Here is a 16,693-nt window from a genome sequence, read left to right as displayed (position 1 = left end):
AACCTGTGGCCCTATTTTCTTTCCACTTGCCCCTTTAAGATGTTTTTTCTCTTCTATGATTATTCTAGTGCGTCTCAGATGTCTTGTTCTGAATTCTGTTAAGCCTTGTCTCTTATTTCAGCTACTTCTAGGGTATTTTCATCCTCCCTTTTGAGTTCCTGTTGCCCAAACTAAACAAACTCCCCCTTTCTTTCATACCGCTTCCATTCTGGCCTTCTCCATTTCTTTGAGACAATGCCATTCTTTCTCCCTCAGGTTTAAAACCTGAAGCTCTGTCATTTTCTTTTTTCTCTGTCCTCTCTGTTTAGTTGTTGAGCAGATCCTTTGTATTTTCTTTCAGGTCTTTCCCTTTCTTTGGGTATTTTTGATCCTACATTATTCTGGGTTCTTGTTGCAGAGTCATGGCACCTTTAAGACATTGTCTAGGGAAAGCTACTGGTCAGGATGACAAAGCAGGTTTTAGAATTGGGTCCATGGATCCATGTCCCAGAACCCCGCTAAATGACTGAATCACTAGATTACAGCGTTTGGCTTTGCTCTTAACAGTATACCTTTTGGGATGCTTTAGAAAAGCTTGGTGTTTCCTTTTGCATGTACAAGGTCACCATTGCCGCTGAAGTCTCTTCTTTTTCAGCTACAGCTTTTCCTTCCTATGTAGTGAACATATGAGGGTGCTTTCCCTGCACCCTTCTGCACCGCCCCACAGAGTCCAGGTTTTTATGATTTTGTGCTGCCTTGAGATTACTTAAGGATTGCCGTCTTTGTGTGCTCCCTGAAGAGTTTCTTATTTCTCCTCCTTACTAGTGCTGCCTTACTAATCTTCCAACTGAAAAACACAGAGCGCCTGACATTGCAGATTTTCGTGTACGGAATTCCTTTATTAGTCACCAAATATATGTGTCTGTTTTTCTCTCTCTTGTATTTTCTTCTCTGATTTGGCTTTGGAGTTAGTAATTTTTTTTCCATAAATTCTCCCCCAATGATCATTCTTTGATAGCATTTTTAAGAGATGTTACATTGTAGGCCTAGTTGCATAGTTTAAGAAATGTAGGAACATTTCTAAAGAGAAGAAAGGTTGGTGAAATACAAGTTACACTATCCCTTATTGGCTGTTTCCAAAAAGGGAGGGCTTGCCACAGCCTGGGTTTCTTAGAGTTTAACTGTATCCTTGGAAACATGTTATTCACACTTAATTTTCTTTCCATTTGCTTTGGGGGTGAAATAACTGAAAATAACTTCACAAAGTGAAAAGTTGATGAATTATTTCAGTGAATATGGTATTTTAAGGTATTTCAGTTCAGTTATTTTTTTCATCAGAAATGTAAAGAATAGCTTAGTAAACATTTCAAAATAAAACATTTCATATTATATAAAGAATAAGTATATTTAAAGTAAGGTCTTTATGTTTTTTTGAAATAAAATGAGAACAGCATTCTCAGTTCAGTAGAAAACTAAAGCTGTTACTAGATTTGGAATCAAGTGGCCATGTGATTTTTCTAAATCACAATATGATACTGTGTTTATTTACTCTTTGCTTTTATCTTTGGGCATTCCAGAGGGGTGTTTGATGCTTCCCTCAAAATGGCTGGCTTCTATGGATTGTACACCTGGCTGACTCATACTATATTTGGCATCAATATTGTCTTCATACCGTCAGGTAACAACCATGTTATATCTTCCAGTGTTCTCTATTTAAGGAAAGTTAAGCCATTTTGCCATTTAGGAAATGTTTACTTCCTCAAGTGTAAAAAACTAAATTTTGTGGCTTGAATCCAGTCTAGTCCATATTAGGAGCAGAATATGATTTGTAATGTGTTTGTTTATTGCTGCATCCCCAGCAGCTGGAACCATACCCAGCACATAGAAAACATTGCTATATTAGTCTGTTCTCTCATTGTTATAAAGAAATACTTGAGATTGGGTAATTTATAAAGAAAAGAGGTTTAATTGGCTCACTGTTCTGCAGGCTGTACAGGAAGCATAGTGGCTTCTGCTTTTGGGGAGGCCTCAGGAAACTTATAATCACGGTGGAAGGTGAAAGGGAAGCAGGCATGTCTTACATGACTAGAGCAGGAGAAAGAGGGGAGAGGTGAATACACAGTTTTAAACAACCAGATCTCATGATAACTCACTATCATGAGAACACCACCCAGGGTTGAAATCCGCCCCTGTGATCCAATCATCTCCCATCAGGTTCCACCTGTGACACTGGGGATTACAATTTGACATGAGATTTTGGTAGGGACCCAGATCCAAACCATACCAGTTGCCTGAAATATTTGTTAAATGAGCCAGGTGTGGTGGCTCACGCCTGTAATCCACACACTTTGGAGGCCAAGGCAGGCAGATCACCTGAGGTTGGGAGTTCAAGACCAGCCTAACCAACATGGTGAAACCCCGTCTTTTTAAAAAATAAAAAAAATTTAAAATTAAAAATATATATATTTGTTAAATGAACAAATGTTCTAGCACTTAGCATAACACCTAGCACATAATTGGCTTTAAATAATGTTTGAATGAACTGATTGGCAGGGAGCAATGCGTTGCCAAATAGCTTTGTCCATGAGGGATAATATCCCAGGGCAAGATGATTGCTTTTGAGGGCACATAAGCTGTCTCCATACCTCTTAAGATCTGTTATGATGCTTCTTCCACTTTTTCTTCCTTTATTTCTAGCGCTGCTTGTTTTCCTAAATATCTCTGCCTTTCACATTTGCCTCTACCACCAGCTGCCCTTCTCCCATTTGTCTGTGCTTCCTTCCTTCTACATTTTCAAGTTCATTAACGTTCTTCCCTACTGTGATCTTTACTAACCTACCCTCTGGCATGCCAGCACCCTTTGAGGCGGGCAGAGTAGGTGGTAGTCTTACCGTATAGATGAGAGACCAGTTTTCCAAGGTCGTGTACCTGGCTTCTGGTAGGACCAGAACTAGATGCTACATCTGCTTTACTCTTAACCTGGAGAGAAGCCAGATGGAGGAAGATTGCTTGAACATACTGCTCTGGAAGGGAATGACCTTGAAGCAGGGTCTTTCAGCTCAGGATTTTTTTTCTGTTTATTTTTATTAGAAAGAAGCAAAGTAAAGAATATGCTGAGGTTTAGAAACTAATTTCTGATTGGGCTTTGCAATCAATGCAAGTTTTGATACATGTTCTGTAGCTGTATTTATAGGACTGTATATTAACTACTGATTGAGAGTAACAACTGCAGAACCCTGAAATTTTATTGCTTAAGAATAGATCCATAAATAAAGCACATACTTAGAAAGTTTTTTAGTATCACGTTTTAAGATATTGAGCCTTTATTTAGCTAGAAAATTCAGTTAGATAGGGTATATCATTTCCCTAGTATTTGATTTGTGAGTATTTAACTTGTTCTGTTGGAAATTGTTAAGGAGGAGGAGCCACTGCTTAGGTTCTGTTGCTTGTTGGTGTTTTGCTGATGATGTTAAGTTGCTTTTCTTTTACTCTTTTTTCAGCATTAGCAGCAATCCTTGGAGCGGTGCCGTTCCTGGGGACATATTGGGCAGCAGTACCTGCAGTTCTAGACCTGTGGCTGACACAAGGATTAGGATGCAAGGCCATTTTACTGTTGATTTTTCATCTCTTGCCAACATACTTTGTAGATACTGCAATTTACTCTGACATATCAGGGTATGTAAGCCACAGAATTTCTTAAGTTGTTAGTGAATCATTTAGGCATTTCTGGTTTTTGTTGTTTTTTTTAAAGCAGGATTTTTTCCCCTTGGGTTGTACAAAAGAACTGGTAGTAGGAGTTTTCAGTGAAATAATCTTTTGTGTTCCCACTGATTTAATGAAATTTTAATTTAAAATAATATTGTTGACAAGGCATGATATTTTCGGTGTTTTTTTTTTTTGTTTTTTTTGTTTTTTTTTTTTGGTTGGTGTTGCTCCAAAGTTCCAGAGCAGCTTTTTTTCTTTGGTTTTTTTGAGTCAATATCTCTGTCACCCAGACTTGAATGCAGGTGCAGTCATGTCTCACTGCAACCTTGAACTCCTGGGCTCAAGCAGTCCTCCTGCCTTGAACTTACGAAGGCACTAGGATTACAGGAATGAACCACCATGCCCAGCCAATTTTCTTATTTACATATTTATTTATAATATTAATATATGATGTCCTGAGTTAAAATCAAATTGTGAATAATTTTCTCTTGATATAGTGACATTTAACCTAGAAAAGAATTATGATCCAATATACATCAAATATTTCAAGTACAATGAAGAGTTAATCATTATTTTTATTACTTCTTTGGTTTTGGAGAAAATGTTAGATTGTATGTCTGAGGATTTCCACGTGAAACCAAATCTCAGCAAGTAAATTTCTGGCAAGCAGAGCTCTCTAAAGATAGAATTAGAATGGTTTTATGGTAAATACAGGTTAAATCTAAGTCAGAATCAATACTTTAGCCATATAATACAATAAATAAATGTCTGTTTCTATAGGTTTTGATGTCTCTTTTAGAAATTGCATTAAGTAAATCAAGCCAGTTCTCAGTTAGTCAAGTATTCAGATTCACATTGCTTATGAAAATCTAGGCTGAAAGTTAGATGATAACTGATATTGAACAATGCTGAAGCCCCAGAGTTCCAGAGCAAAAAGAAACAAGCAACTCCATAAGCCAGACTTACGGGAACTTTTATGTATAAAACTTGAGAGAGAAAATTAAAAAGCTGAACATCATAGTGTGGTTAACTAGTTTGTAACACTTGATATTTGAGCAGGAATAAGTATGATTTATACTTAAGTACTTTTATTTATTTAAAATTTGCTATAAATTTTATATTAAGGTTTATAGCTGGAATTAAAGATTTATATGTGATTTTATCTTAAAAATAAAATACTGTGGTTTTTTTTTTTGGAGACGGAGTCTCATTCTATTGCCCAGGCTGCAGTACAGTGGCTCAATCTTGGCTCACTGCAACCTCCGCCTCCCAGCTTCAAGCCGTTCTCCTGCCTCAGCTTCCTGAGTAGCTGGGTTTACAGGGGTGTGCCACCACACCCAGATAATTTCTGTATTTTTAGTAGAGACCGGGTTTCACCATGTTTGCCAGGCTGCTCTTGAACTCCTGACCCCAGCTGCCTGCCTCGGCCTCCCAAAGTGCTGGGATTACAGGCATGAGCCACCGTGCCTGACCTAAAATACTGTCTTTAAACATTGTCATTGGAAAATGAAAGGTTTGGCATAAATTGTTTTAGTTTTTAATAGGGTACACTTTTATTCATAAACTCGCTCATGTGTTGTTGTTTTTTTTTAAAGCTTTAAAGCTGAGCATGGTGGCTCAAGCCTGTAATCCTACCACTTTGAGAGGCCAAGGCAGTTGGATCACTTGAGCCCAGGAGCTCAATACCAGCCTGGGAAACATGGTGGAACCCCATCTCCACAAAAATACGAAAATTAACGTGGGTGTGGTGGCACATGCCTGTCAACTACTCAGGAGGGTGACATAGGAAGGTCACTTGAGCCCAGAAGGTCGAGACTGTAGTAAGCCATGATTGCAGCACTGCACTCCAGCCTGGGTGACGGAGTGAAAAAAAAGCTTTAAGCATTTTTGATAATTTCCTTGAATGTGATGTTTAGGGAAGAAGTTTACTTAGAAAACATGGAATACTGCCCTAATCATTTTTTTGGAATGAGAAAGACAAACACATTGTCAATATAGCATATTGGTTCCTTGAAGACTGGTTCTCCACAAGTCTTACTTTGTTTTAACTGTAATATAGAACATCTTTCCAGGATATTTAGTTATTTGCCCCTCACTTGAATTGTTCTCATCTCATGTTTAAAACTAGAAACAAACAGGATGTGATTTATTTCTCTGTCCTTCTGATGTCAGTGGTCCTTTCTTTTCATTATCAGTGTGCTATGCTGCTGTGTTCTATTTTATTTCATTCCACTTACGTAAGCGATACTGTAATAAGCTGGAGGGCATTTTTGATTCTCCTGTGAAATAGAAATCTTGGGCTTTGTGACAGAGATTTTCCTCAGGAGGCCTTTTATCATTACCTGGGTTAAAAATGGTATTTTAGGAGGTTGCTAAAGCCTGACCTATGAGTAACAGGGATGCTACTGTTGTTGTCTTATAAAAGCATAATTAGGCCGGGCGGGGTGGCTCAAGCCTGTAATCCCAGCACTTTGGGAGGCCAAGGCGGGTGGATCACGAGGTCGAGAGATCGAGACCATCCTGGTCAACATGGTGAAACCCTGTCTCGACTAAAAATACAAAAAACTAGCTGGGCATGGTGGCGCGTGCCTATAATCCCAGCTACTCAGGAGGCTGAGGCAGGAGAATTGCCTGAACCCAGGAGGCAGAGGTTGCGGTGAGCCGAGATGGCGCCATTGCACTCCAGCCTGGGTAACAAGAGCGAAACTCCGTCTCAAAAAAAAAAAAAAAAAAAAAAAGGCATAATTAACTGAATTACATGCTAAATTGTGCTCACTTAATTATCTTTGATGGAGGTAAACTTAACAGGTGACTCCTAACCAGTCCTAAGCCAACATTAACCCACTATAGGCAGGCACCTGTAATGGGTATAAGATAGCTGTTAACATTGCTGACTTTATTCTTTCATTCCTGGAGCTACAAACAGAGGTACTAGTCACCCATAGGAAAAAAAATTACTGCGTTTCAATATCATTGTAATGTTCAATTATATGCATCATGGTGATCTAAAGAAAGATCTAAAGAAAGCTGATAATATACTAAAAAACATAGTGTATTAAAGAATGAACATTGTATTAGAAATGTATTTCAGATTTCTTCCAGTTTTTATGTGTTAAAGGTTGTGAACTAACTGGTATGCTCTTTATTCCAGAGGTGGCCATCCTTACCTGACAGGCTTGGCAGTAGCCGGTGGAGCATACTACCTAGGCCTGGAAGGTGCAATCATTGGGCCCATTCTTCTCTGCATACTTGTGGTTGCTTCCAATATCTATAGTGCCATGCTAGTGAGTCCCACGAATTCAGTGCCCACGCCAAACCAGACCCCATGGCCTGCTCAGAGTCAGCGGTGAGTTAAAGCAGAATAATCTTAAGCTTTGTTTAAACATTGAGCTGTCCTGTGTCTGTATTTGATAAATAGCTTCATCCAGACTTGTCAGGATAAAGGTATATGGGTACTAATGCTATGATAAAGGTTGCAGAAGACACTAAGTAAATAAAAATCACTGGGAGAGTTTTGGGTTTCATGTACCAGGAAAATTGAAAACCTATATTGGGGCCAGGAGCAGTGGCTTATACTTTGAGAGGCCGAGGCAGGTAGATCACCTGAGGTCAGGAGTTCAAGACCAGCCTGACCAACATGGAGGAAACCCATCTCTACTAAAAATACAAAAATTAGCTGGGTGTGGTGGCACATACCTGTTATCCCAGCTACTCAAGAGGCTGAGGCAGGAGAATTGCTTGAACCCTGGAGGCAGAGGTTGCAGTGAGCCTAGATTGTGCCACTGCACTCCAGCCTGGGCAACAGAACAAGACTCTGTCTCAAAAAAAAAAGACCTATATTGGGTGAGAATTGTTAATGTCATGAGAAGCCAAAATAAATTTAAAAAATATTAATACCATGTGATACATGGTATACCAGACTGAAAAAGACTCAAGAAATAGGACAACCGTGCCAGATGTGGTGGGTCACACCTGTAATCCCAGGAGGCCAAGGTGGGTGGATTACCTGAGGTCAGGAGTTTGAGAGTAGCCTGGCCAACATGGTGAAACCCCCATCTCTACTAAAAATGAAAAAAAAAAAAAAAAAAAAAAGTCTGCCAGATGTGGTGGCAGGTGCCTATAATCCCAGATACTCAGGAGGCTGAGGCAGGAGAATTGCTTGAACCTGTGAGGCGGAGGTTGCAGTTAGCTGAGATCATGCCATTGCATTCCATCCTGGGTACTCATCCCCCATAGCAGGACTCTCTCTTAAAGGAAAAAAAGAAAAAGAAATAGGACAACCAAATGCAATGCATGAGTCTGAGATAGTTTTCTGGATGGGGGATGGGAGGAATCTGTAAAGATTATTACTGGAACAATTGGGGAAATTTGAACATGGACCATATGCTAAATAATATCAATGATAAACTTCGTTTAACCAATTTAACAATGATACATTGATAACCAATGATACAATGATAACCAGTCATAACCAATGATACTTTGGTTCTGTAGAAGAATATCCTTTAAGGATGAAGTGTCATGATGTCTGCAACTTATTTTCAAGCAGTTCAGCCAAAACTGAGAGAGGGAGAGAGGAAGTGACTATAGCAAACTGTTAACAATTGGTGAATCTAGATGAAGGACATATGGTTGTTAATTGTACTAGTGTTTCAATTTTGTGTAGGTTTCAGTTTATACATTTTAAAAATACAAAGTTGGGAAAAAATTATTTGGGATACTAATACAGAGTTGCAACTTGTTATTTTGCAAATACAGATATTAAAATAACTGTTCCTGTTACCTGGTGTCACTGGCGTTTCATAAAATAAATTACAGTGTTTGAAGAATTTTCCCATTGTCTCATAATTTTCTTAAATTTGTTTAGGTATAATTTATATATGGTGAAATGTATATCTGAATAGCCAAATGTATATCTAAATAGAAAATTTGATTTTTTTCAAATATTCACACCCATGTAACCACCACCCATATCAAGATATAGAATAATTTTATTACTCTAGAAGGCTTCTCCCTGTCTCCTCCCAGTCAGACCCCATTGCCTGCTGATACTCTAACTGTGGTCACTTTTCATTAGTTGTGCCTGTTTTTTGAACATCATATAAAAGAAATCACATAGGAGGTATTCTTGAGTCAGCCTTCTTTGCTCAATAGTGTATCTGTGTGATTCATTCATGTTGTTGGATTTTTTTCTCTGTTTATTGTTCATTCTTTTTTCATTATTGTCTTCTTTTCCATTACATGAATATATTACAATCTCATTATAGGACTAATAGCTATTTGGGTAGTTTGCAGTTTATGAACGTTATAATTCAAGATGCTATGAACTTTCTTTTTTTTTCTTTTGAGACAGAGTCTCACTCTGTTACCCAGGCTGGACTGAAGTGGTGTGATCTTGGCTGACTGCCACCTCTACCTCCTGGGTTCAAGCAGTTCTCTGCCTCAGCCTCCAAGTAGCTAGGATTACAGGTACCCACCACCATGCCTGGCTAGTTTTTTTGTTTTGTTTGTTTGTTTGTTTTTAAGTAGAAACAGGGTTTCACCATCTTGGCCAGGCTGGTCTTGAACTCCTGACCAGTGCCACCTGCCTTGGCCTCCCAAAGTGCTGGGATTACAGGCGTGAGCTACTATGCCCGGCAGAACTTTATTAAAAAAAAAAAAAAAAATTTCTTATTTTGCCATGAACGTTTTCATACATGTCTTTTGATGGACATGCACACAGTACTTACTGTAGCTGGACATATACCTAGAAGAGGAATATCTGGTTATACATCTGGTTTTAAGTTTAGGTGGATACTTAAAAACAGTTTTCTGTGTCATGTGCCAGAAATTACATTTTAACAATAAAAAAGTAAGAAGGACAGTCTAAGAATAAAAAGTAAAAGATCAACTTTTCAGAAACAATATGGCATTGTCCTTGTTCTCTGCAATTGGAAAACACTAGTTTTCCTGCCATCAGTATTCTCATATAATCAAGGAGTCATTGACAAGTTGGTTCTGACAATGCATTTAATGAAAATAATTTATGCTTTTATGTAAAATTCTTTAACAACATGATTCTGCTTAATTTTGTTTTTAATGTTATATTTTGTGAGGAGAGACATGGTCCTTTAACTCAGAACAAATGCAGTAAAGTCTCTGAGTTAGAGCTGGTTAGAGGGCCGTTTTTAGCCAAAGCATGATCCTTCCTTGATGGCAGGGGAAAATCAGCTTTTTCAAAAGAATAAAAGGAGAGATACTTAGGTGATTTTGACAAGGGTCTTCCCAGTTGGTGGTGGTGACACTATGATATCTTTTTCTGCCTTGGCCTTTTAAAGACAAGTGCTCAGATACCTGAGAAGCCAGTGGTGCTTGAAAGCAATGGAAAGCACTTGCTAACTTGCGGCTCTGTTCCATGGGCTCAGCAACTTCAAAGAAGAAAGCGAATTGATCAATATTTTGCTGTTGTTTTGAGAAATACTTAATGATTCGAAGTTACTAAAGCAAGAGTTAGTTTTTAAGGTAAAAATTATTTCAAAAAGCTAATTATTTCAAAAAGCAACTTAAATGAAATAATTTTTTGAGAGGTAATAAACCTTATTAACCCTTTCTCCTTCTGAAAGTACAAAGTGCTTATGTGGTATGGGGGAGTAGAAAAAGATAATGTGAGGATCCATAAAGCCTTTGTCTTTCAAAGTTATTCATGCATGTCATTTAAAGAGCCAGATTTCTACAAAGCTCATAGTGAAAAATAAGACCTTTGCCTTCTTCGTCGTCTTCCTTTGTCTAAGACGAACCACTTTTTTGATCCTAATTATTTTGATATTTACCTCCATATCTTGAAATGACATATTTATTTCTGATTTGGTCATGTGTAGGCATCATCTAGTAACTTCCCACTTGGAAGGTGAGTCGTTAACTTTCACTACCCATTCCACCAAAACAAACTGTGATACTGGTTAGAGCACTATTCAGGTTTTACATTATTATGACTTTAAATTATATTTGTATTTGATCCTTGCCATATATTCTAATATTTCTTTATCCATATGACTTTTGTTTTCTCTTGAGTTAATAAAGATGCTTTCAGCGTACTTATAACTAATCCCACCTCAGCCGTGCACCAGGCACTCACCTCTCCTCTTGGTATGTTCAGCCGCACCAGGCATAGTTGGTGTTCCTGAAGAAGCCCCTCCTGAGTGCTCTGTTCTGCTCCAGCAGAGTGCTGTCCTTTTGGCTTACCATTCAGCCGTCACCTTGGGTATTCCCTCAACTCTCCCTTGCATTGGAATCCTTATTTCTTATGCCCTATATAATTTTCTTTCTTGATTTATTCCTTTTCGGTAAAGCACATCCTCTTACAGAATTGTTGGGAAAATATGGATCAGTGGTAAATTTTGAGGGATGATGCCTATGTGAAAAGCTTTTCCTAATGTCATACTTAATCCAATAGCTTTCCTATTTAGAGAATTCTATACTTGAAATTTTTTCTTTAACATTTCTTTATTCCTTCATTGTTTTCTAGCTTCTAGGATTGTTGTTAAGTCTGAAACAATTTTTATTATTGATTCTTGTTAATTTAACTGTTTGAAGACATATAGGATCTTTTTGTTTACCTATGTTTTTTGTCCTGATGGGCACTTGCTAAGACCTTTAAAACTGAAAACTTGGTTCTGGTGTTCTGACATTTTTCTTGAGTTGTTTCATGATTTCTTTTTCTTTTTTCAGAAATTGAATTTATTTTGACATTAACCCTCATGGACTGGGCATTTCACATTTTAAATCCTTTCTGTCTTTTTTCACTAGTGTCTTTTTTGGCTCCATTTTCTGGGTGATTTCTTCAACTTGTAACCTCACTATAGAGGTTTCCATTTCTACTTGTACATTTTTTTTTTTCAGTCTCCTTTATTGAGGTATTATTTCCTTAGAGTAGAATGTACCTTTTTAGCATACAGGTTTATATTTTGTATGACATGTAACCAATTACATGTTTAGCAGCTTAACATCCATTTACGATATAGTTTCTGTGGGTCAGGAGTTCAAGCAAAACTTGGTTGGGTTCTCTGCTTAGCATCTGACAACCTGCAGTCAGAGTTGAGGTTTCATCTGTGGATTAGGGTCCCTTTCAAGCAGTCAAGTTGTAGGCACAATTCATTTCCTTGCAATTGTATAACTGAGGCTCATGGCTCCTAGAGGCAGAGCTCATAATCTGGGTTTTTGCTTCTTCAAGGCCAGCAGTATTTTTCTAACTTCAGTCTCTGATCCCTAGGCTTTTTGAAAGAAGAGCTCACCTGATTAGACCCAGGCCACCCAGCATAATCTCTTTTTTCTTTTTAAAGTGAGCTAATGAGGGACATTTATTATATCTGTAAAATCCCTCTACCTTTGCCATACATGTTGAGCATCCCAAATCCCAAATTGGAAACACTCCAGAATCTGAAACTTTTTGAGTGCCAACGTGATGCTCAAAGGAAATGTTCATTGGAGCATTTTGGATTCTACCTTTTTTTTTTTTTTTTTTTTTTTTTTTTTGAGACCAAGTCTCACTCTGTCGCCCAGGCTGGAGTGCAGTGGTGCAATCTTGGCTCACTGCAACCTCTGCTTCCCAAGTTCAAACAATTCTTCTGCCTCAGCTTCCCGAGTAGCGGGAACTATAGGCGCATGCCACCATGCCCGGCTAATTTTTTGTGTTTTTGGTAAAGACAGAGTTTCACCATGTTGGCCAGGCTGGTCTCGGACTCCTGACTTCAGGTGATCTGCCTGCCTTGGCCTGCCAAAGCGCTGGGATTACAGGCGTGAACCACTGCACCTGGCTAGCATTTTGGATTCCGGATTCTCAGATTTGGGGTGCTCCACTGGTTAGTCTAATGTAAATATTCCAAAATCCAAAAAAGATGTAAATCACTTCTGGTCCCAAGCATTTCAGATAAGGGGCACTAGCCTGTATTAACAGAACCACATTATCAGATATTAAAGGTATTTGGCTCATATTAAGAGTTGAGTATCAGCTGGGCATGGTGGCTCATGCCTGTAATCCCAGCACTTTGGCAGACCAAGGCAGGTGATCATTTGAGTCCAGGAGTTTGAGACTAACCTGGGCAATATGGTGAAACCCCATTTCTGGGTCTCTGCAAAATGAGATATAAAGATACTCTCCATAAACCACCTGCACTTCTCCAGATCTTTATGCCAACCTTAAGAATTTCAGTTGGGGTGTACTCGCTGTCATTCGACATTAGAAGATTGAGGAAAAGAGAGTAAATGGGCTGGGAAGGGAGTACATTTGATTTACTTTCTGTCACTTGAAAATTTCCTGAATCTCTTTATCCTCTTTACTCCCAGTGGTGTGACCCACTGCCCGGATTTCTTCAGCAGCCTTTACTGGTTCCTGCCTCTAGTCTGTTCATCATAGTACAGCCTCTCTGGTTTTTCTGAAGCATAAATATTCTATTCTCTTGCTGTTTAAAATTCCCACAGCGGCTTCCTGTGGCCTTCAAGATAAAGTTGACACATTAATTTGCCCTGTCAGACTTCTCATGCATTTTTTCTGTCTGTTCTCCAGATTCATCCTGTGCTAAGTGCCTTGCATTTTATTTTTCAGCCATATTGAACTTGTTTTAGTTACCAGAAGGCAGTGTCATCTTTGCAATGTTATGCCCTCCTTAAAGAATACCACTTCCCTTCTAGGCAAATCCAGAATCATAGTCTGTACTCAAAGTACCCTTTTTATGAGAAACTTTACTGAAACTCTGAACTAGGTAAGAAGTCCTTGCTGTGTCCCTGTAGTATCTTAGATTTCTCCTGTTGGAACTAAATTTGTGTTTCATAAATGTGAGTTTAATTCATTGTCTTTCCCACCAGTTGGTAAGCTTTTTGAAAGTGGGAGCTATATCTAACTTGTTTACCACTGTTTTACCACTCCTAACATAATATTTGGCACATAGAAAGTGCTAGGTGAAGCTTTATTGAATATGTGGATTAGTGAAACCAAAAGCAGATTAGATAAAAAGGACTTTTCAATACAACCTTGAGGCTGATAAAAGAGGATGGGATACAGTAAACCCTAGCCTTAGAACTTTATTCCAAGTTTGTTGGAAGGGAAGGGATATGCATAATAGTGGTTGCATGTGCTCTGTCACAGGATTGCATGCTGGTGCAGGTGTAGGAAACATACACTCAGCCCTGGGGAGCCAGCTAAGTAAGTTAAATTAGTCAGTTGTAACTTTTAGGCATCCAAAACTTTTCTGCATGTCTAGAAGACTGGGAGTCAACAAGTCTTGAGTTGTTAGATCATAAAAGATTTAAACATTTACGTGGAGGGAAGAGGGGTGGGGGGTGAAATAATTTGTAAAGATCTCATTGGAACTTTGGGGCAAGCAGATACCAAAGTATTTTCAAAGAGCAAAGAATAGTGAGAGGCTACACTGCACAATCCCTGTTGCTCTGAAAGGAGGTGTAAAATGTTAACAGTCCTCTAGTCCCCCAGTTACATGTGGTCCCAGTCTGCATTGCTTATTCTTAGATAAGAAATTCTATAACTGTGCTTCCTTGCAGAATAATAATCCTCATAATTTGGGAAAGACTACTATATTCAGATGGTTTACATAGGATGTCAAACATTTTCAGAAAATAGTATCATGCAGTATTTATCTCTATTTCTCTCCAATGCAGAGTTATAGTTTTATGAGCTTTGCTGATTAGTTAGAGCAGGCGTCCCCAAACTGCGGCCCCCTGAGGCCATTCATCCGGCCCCCCGCTGCACTTCAGGAAGGGGCACCTCTTTCATTGGTGGTCAGTGAGAGGAGCACGGTATGTGGCAGCCCTCCAACGGTCTGAGGGACAGTGAACTGGCCCCCTGTGTAAAAAGTTTGGGGACGCCTGAGTTAGAGCTATGCCTCTGGAATAAACCAAAAACGAAATCATTTCTGCATCTCTAGACTATAGATAGTGCTTTCCTGGAGATAATTAGAGGTTTGTTCAAGATCACTGTTACTTCAGTAAGGTTCTATTTCTATACACACACCCCTCGCTCCACCACCCTAACACCCTATCTACTTAAGAGATGACATTGAGATGGAAGACTCTTAGTAACTGATTTCTAAGCTTGCTTCAGGTTGTTGGGGTTTTTGTGTGTGTTTCATTTTGTTTGTTTGTTTTTTTCCTGAGTCCTTTTGGAGGCTTTCTTGGCCTGGAGACAAAATTGAATATTAAGTATCAATTTCAAGATTACAGCTAAACTTACTTGTCAACAGAGAGCAGTGAGGAGGCTAAGAACAGCCTTAATCTTAGTTCATGTGTCTTTGCCCTGAGGCAGAAATCTTCATTCATAATTTAAAGGAAGTGAATAGTTGTAGATATAAAGTTGCAGGTATCTCAGAAATTTGAAAAGATGTCAAAGAACCCCATTGGGCATTAGAAAATACTTTGTAGTATTACCCAAGTTTTGACTATTGCTTGCAAAGATTTTCCAGGGCTTTTCAGAATTAAATGCTACCTGGAAATTCATATTCTGAGACAGCAGCCAGCTTGGCCTGTAGACAAATGTAAAATCACAAACTTGGTGAGACTGAAAAATAGCTATCTAGAGCAATAGTTCTGACGGGAGCGTAGGGGTGATTTTTTTTCTCCCCAGACATTTTGTCTGGAGTAATTTCAATTGTCATTCTAGGTGGACAGAGGCTGGGGATGCTGTGAAGCATCCTATAATGCAGAAAAATATCAAGGTTGAGAAATACTGATTTGAGATAGGCGGGCAGACACAGACAGACAGACAGATAGATAGATAGGTTAAGATAGATATTAATGCATATAAACATACATGTCTATACAAATCTTCACTTTTGGACTTTTTTTCAGAGGATAAAAATATTTAAGGAAAGAAAATTGATTTCAATTCTTAGATCAGCCAGCATCTTTAAAAATGGTTGGTATATTCATGTCACACGTACCCTCTCAAAGCCTCAGGAGCCATAGCCAGGAGACCCACAGTTCCTGAAAGCAGAGCTGTGCTTGTAAAGATGTGCTTCAGAGGTCCAGAGGCTTAGGGCACCATCCTTGAAAGAGCCTTGAGATAACTGAACATCCTTGAGGGTAATTTCTTTTCTGTAACATTTTACCTCTGTCCTCCTTGATATTGAAGTACTTTGCTCATTGCGTGCTGCAAGATTAGTCTTTAATTGATCTCTGCCTTGCCCTTGAGCCTCCTAAGTATTTGTATGAATTGAGAGTCAGGAGAGAAAAGGAATAAGGGAGGAGGCATGATTGTGGAATTACATTTGAAGTTCAGATTATTTGTTTTAGGAGTTTTTATGTGATTATACCTAATGAAAGCTTTTGTTATCTTTAGTTTCTACTACTGTGAACTGTTCCCTAAGGTTTTGGAACACTTACCTTATATTCTACTTCAATTTATTTATTTCTTTTTTTTTTTTAAGGCAAGTGTCTCACTTTGTTGCCCAGTCTGGACTGCAGTGGCATGACATAGGCTCACTGCAGCCTCAGCCTTTTGGGCTCAGGTGATCCTCCGACCTTAGCCTCCCAACTAGATGGGACTAGAGGCACATGCCACCATGCCTGGATAATTTTTAAATTTTTTTTACAGATGAGGTCTCACTGTTGCCCAGGCTGCTCTTAAACTCCTGGCCTCAAGCAATTCTCCTACCTTAGTCTCCTCCTAAAGTTCTGGGATTACAGGTGTGAGCCACTTTGTCTAGCCTTTAGCTCTATTTCTAATTAAAAATTTGAGTAATTTGTTGACAATAACCAAGAGTTGGTTATTGCTATTAAATAAAATTAGCTTTATTTGATGATGATTAAAAAAATCTGCCAGGCACAGTGGCTCACACCTGTAATCCTAGCACTGGATATAGGTGGAAGAGTTACTTGAGGCTAGGAATTCAAGATCAGCCTTGGCAACATAGAGAAACCCTGTGTCTACAAAAAATTAAATTAAAAAAAAATTAGGTATACCTCAATCTCAGCTACCTGGGAGGCTGAGGTGAGATGATCGCTTGAGCCCAAAGTTTCTTGA

General features: G+C 38.7%; 1 protein-coding gene across 6 annotated transcripts in view; it reads left to right on the top strand.

The window, feature by feature from the left end:
• The window catches only part of TMEM245 (transmembrane protein 245), a 105,117-nt gene that overhangs the window by 81,379 nt on the left and 7,045 nt on the right, over positions 1 to 16,693 (top strand). For all 6 annotated transcript variants that reach the window (XM_003925248.4, XM_074395139.1, XM_010335987.3 and 3 more), the window contains 3 exons: positions 1,557 to 1,657; positions 3,480 to 3,654; positions 6,836 to 7,030. In XM_003925248.4, the coding sequence (XP_003925297.2) occupies positions 1,557 to 1,657; positions 3,480 to 3,654; positions 6,836 to 7,030 (471 nt within the window). The remainder of the gene's footprint in view (positions 1 to 1,556; positions 1,658 to 3,479; positions 3,655 to 6,835; positions 7,031 to 16,693) is intronic.

Source organism: Saimiri boliviensis, chromosome 2 (assembly GCF_048565385.1).
Source record: "Saimiri boliviensis isolate mSaiBol1 chromosome 2, mSaiBol1.pri, whole genome shotgun sequence".
Lineage (NCBI taxonomy): Eukaryota > Metazoa > Chordata > Mammalia > Primates > Cebidae > Saimiri > Saimiri boliviensis.
The sequence above is the reverse complement of the archived record's forward strand: the minus strand, read 5'-3'. Positions and strand labels throughout refer to the sequence as shown.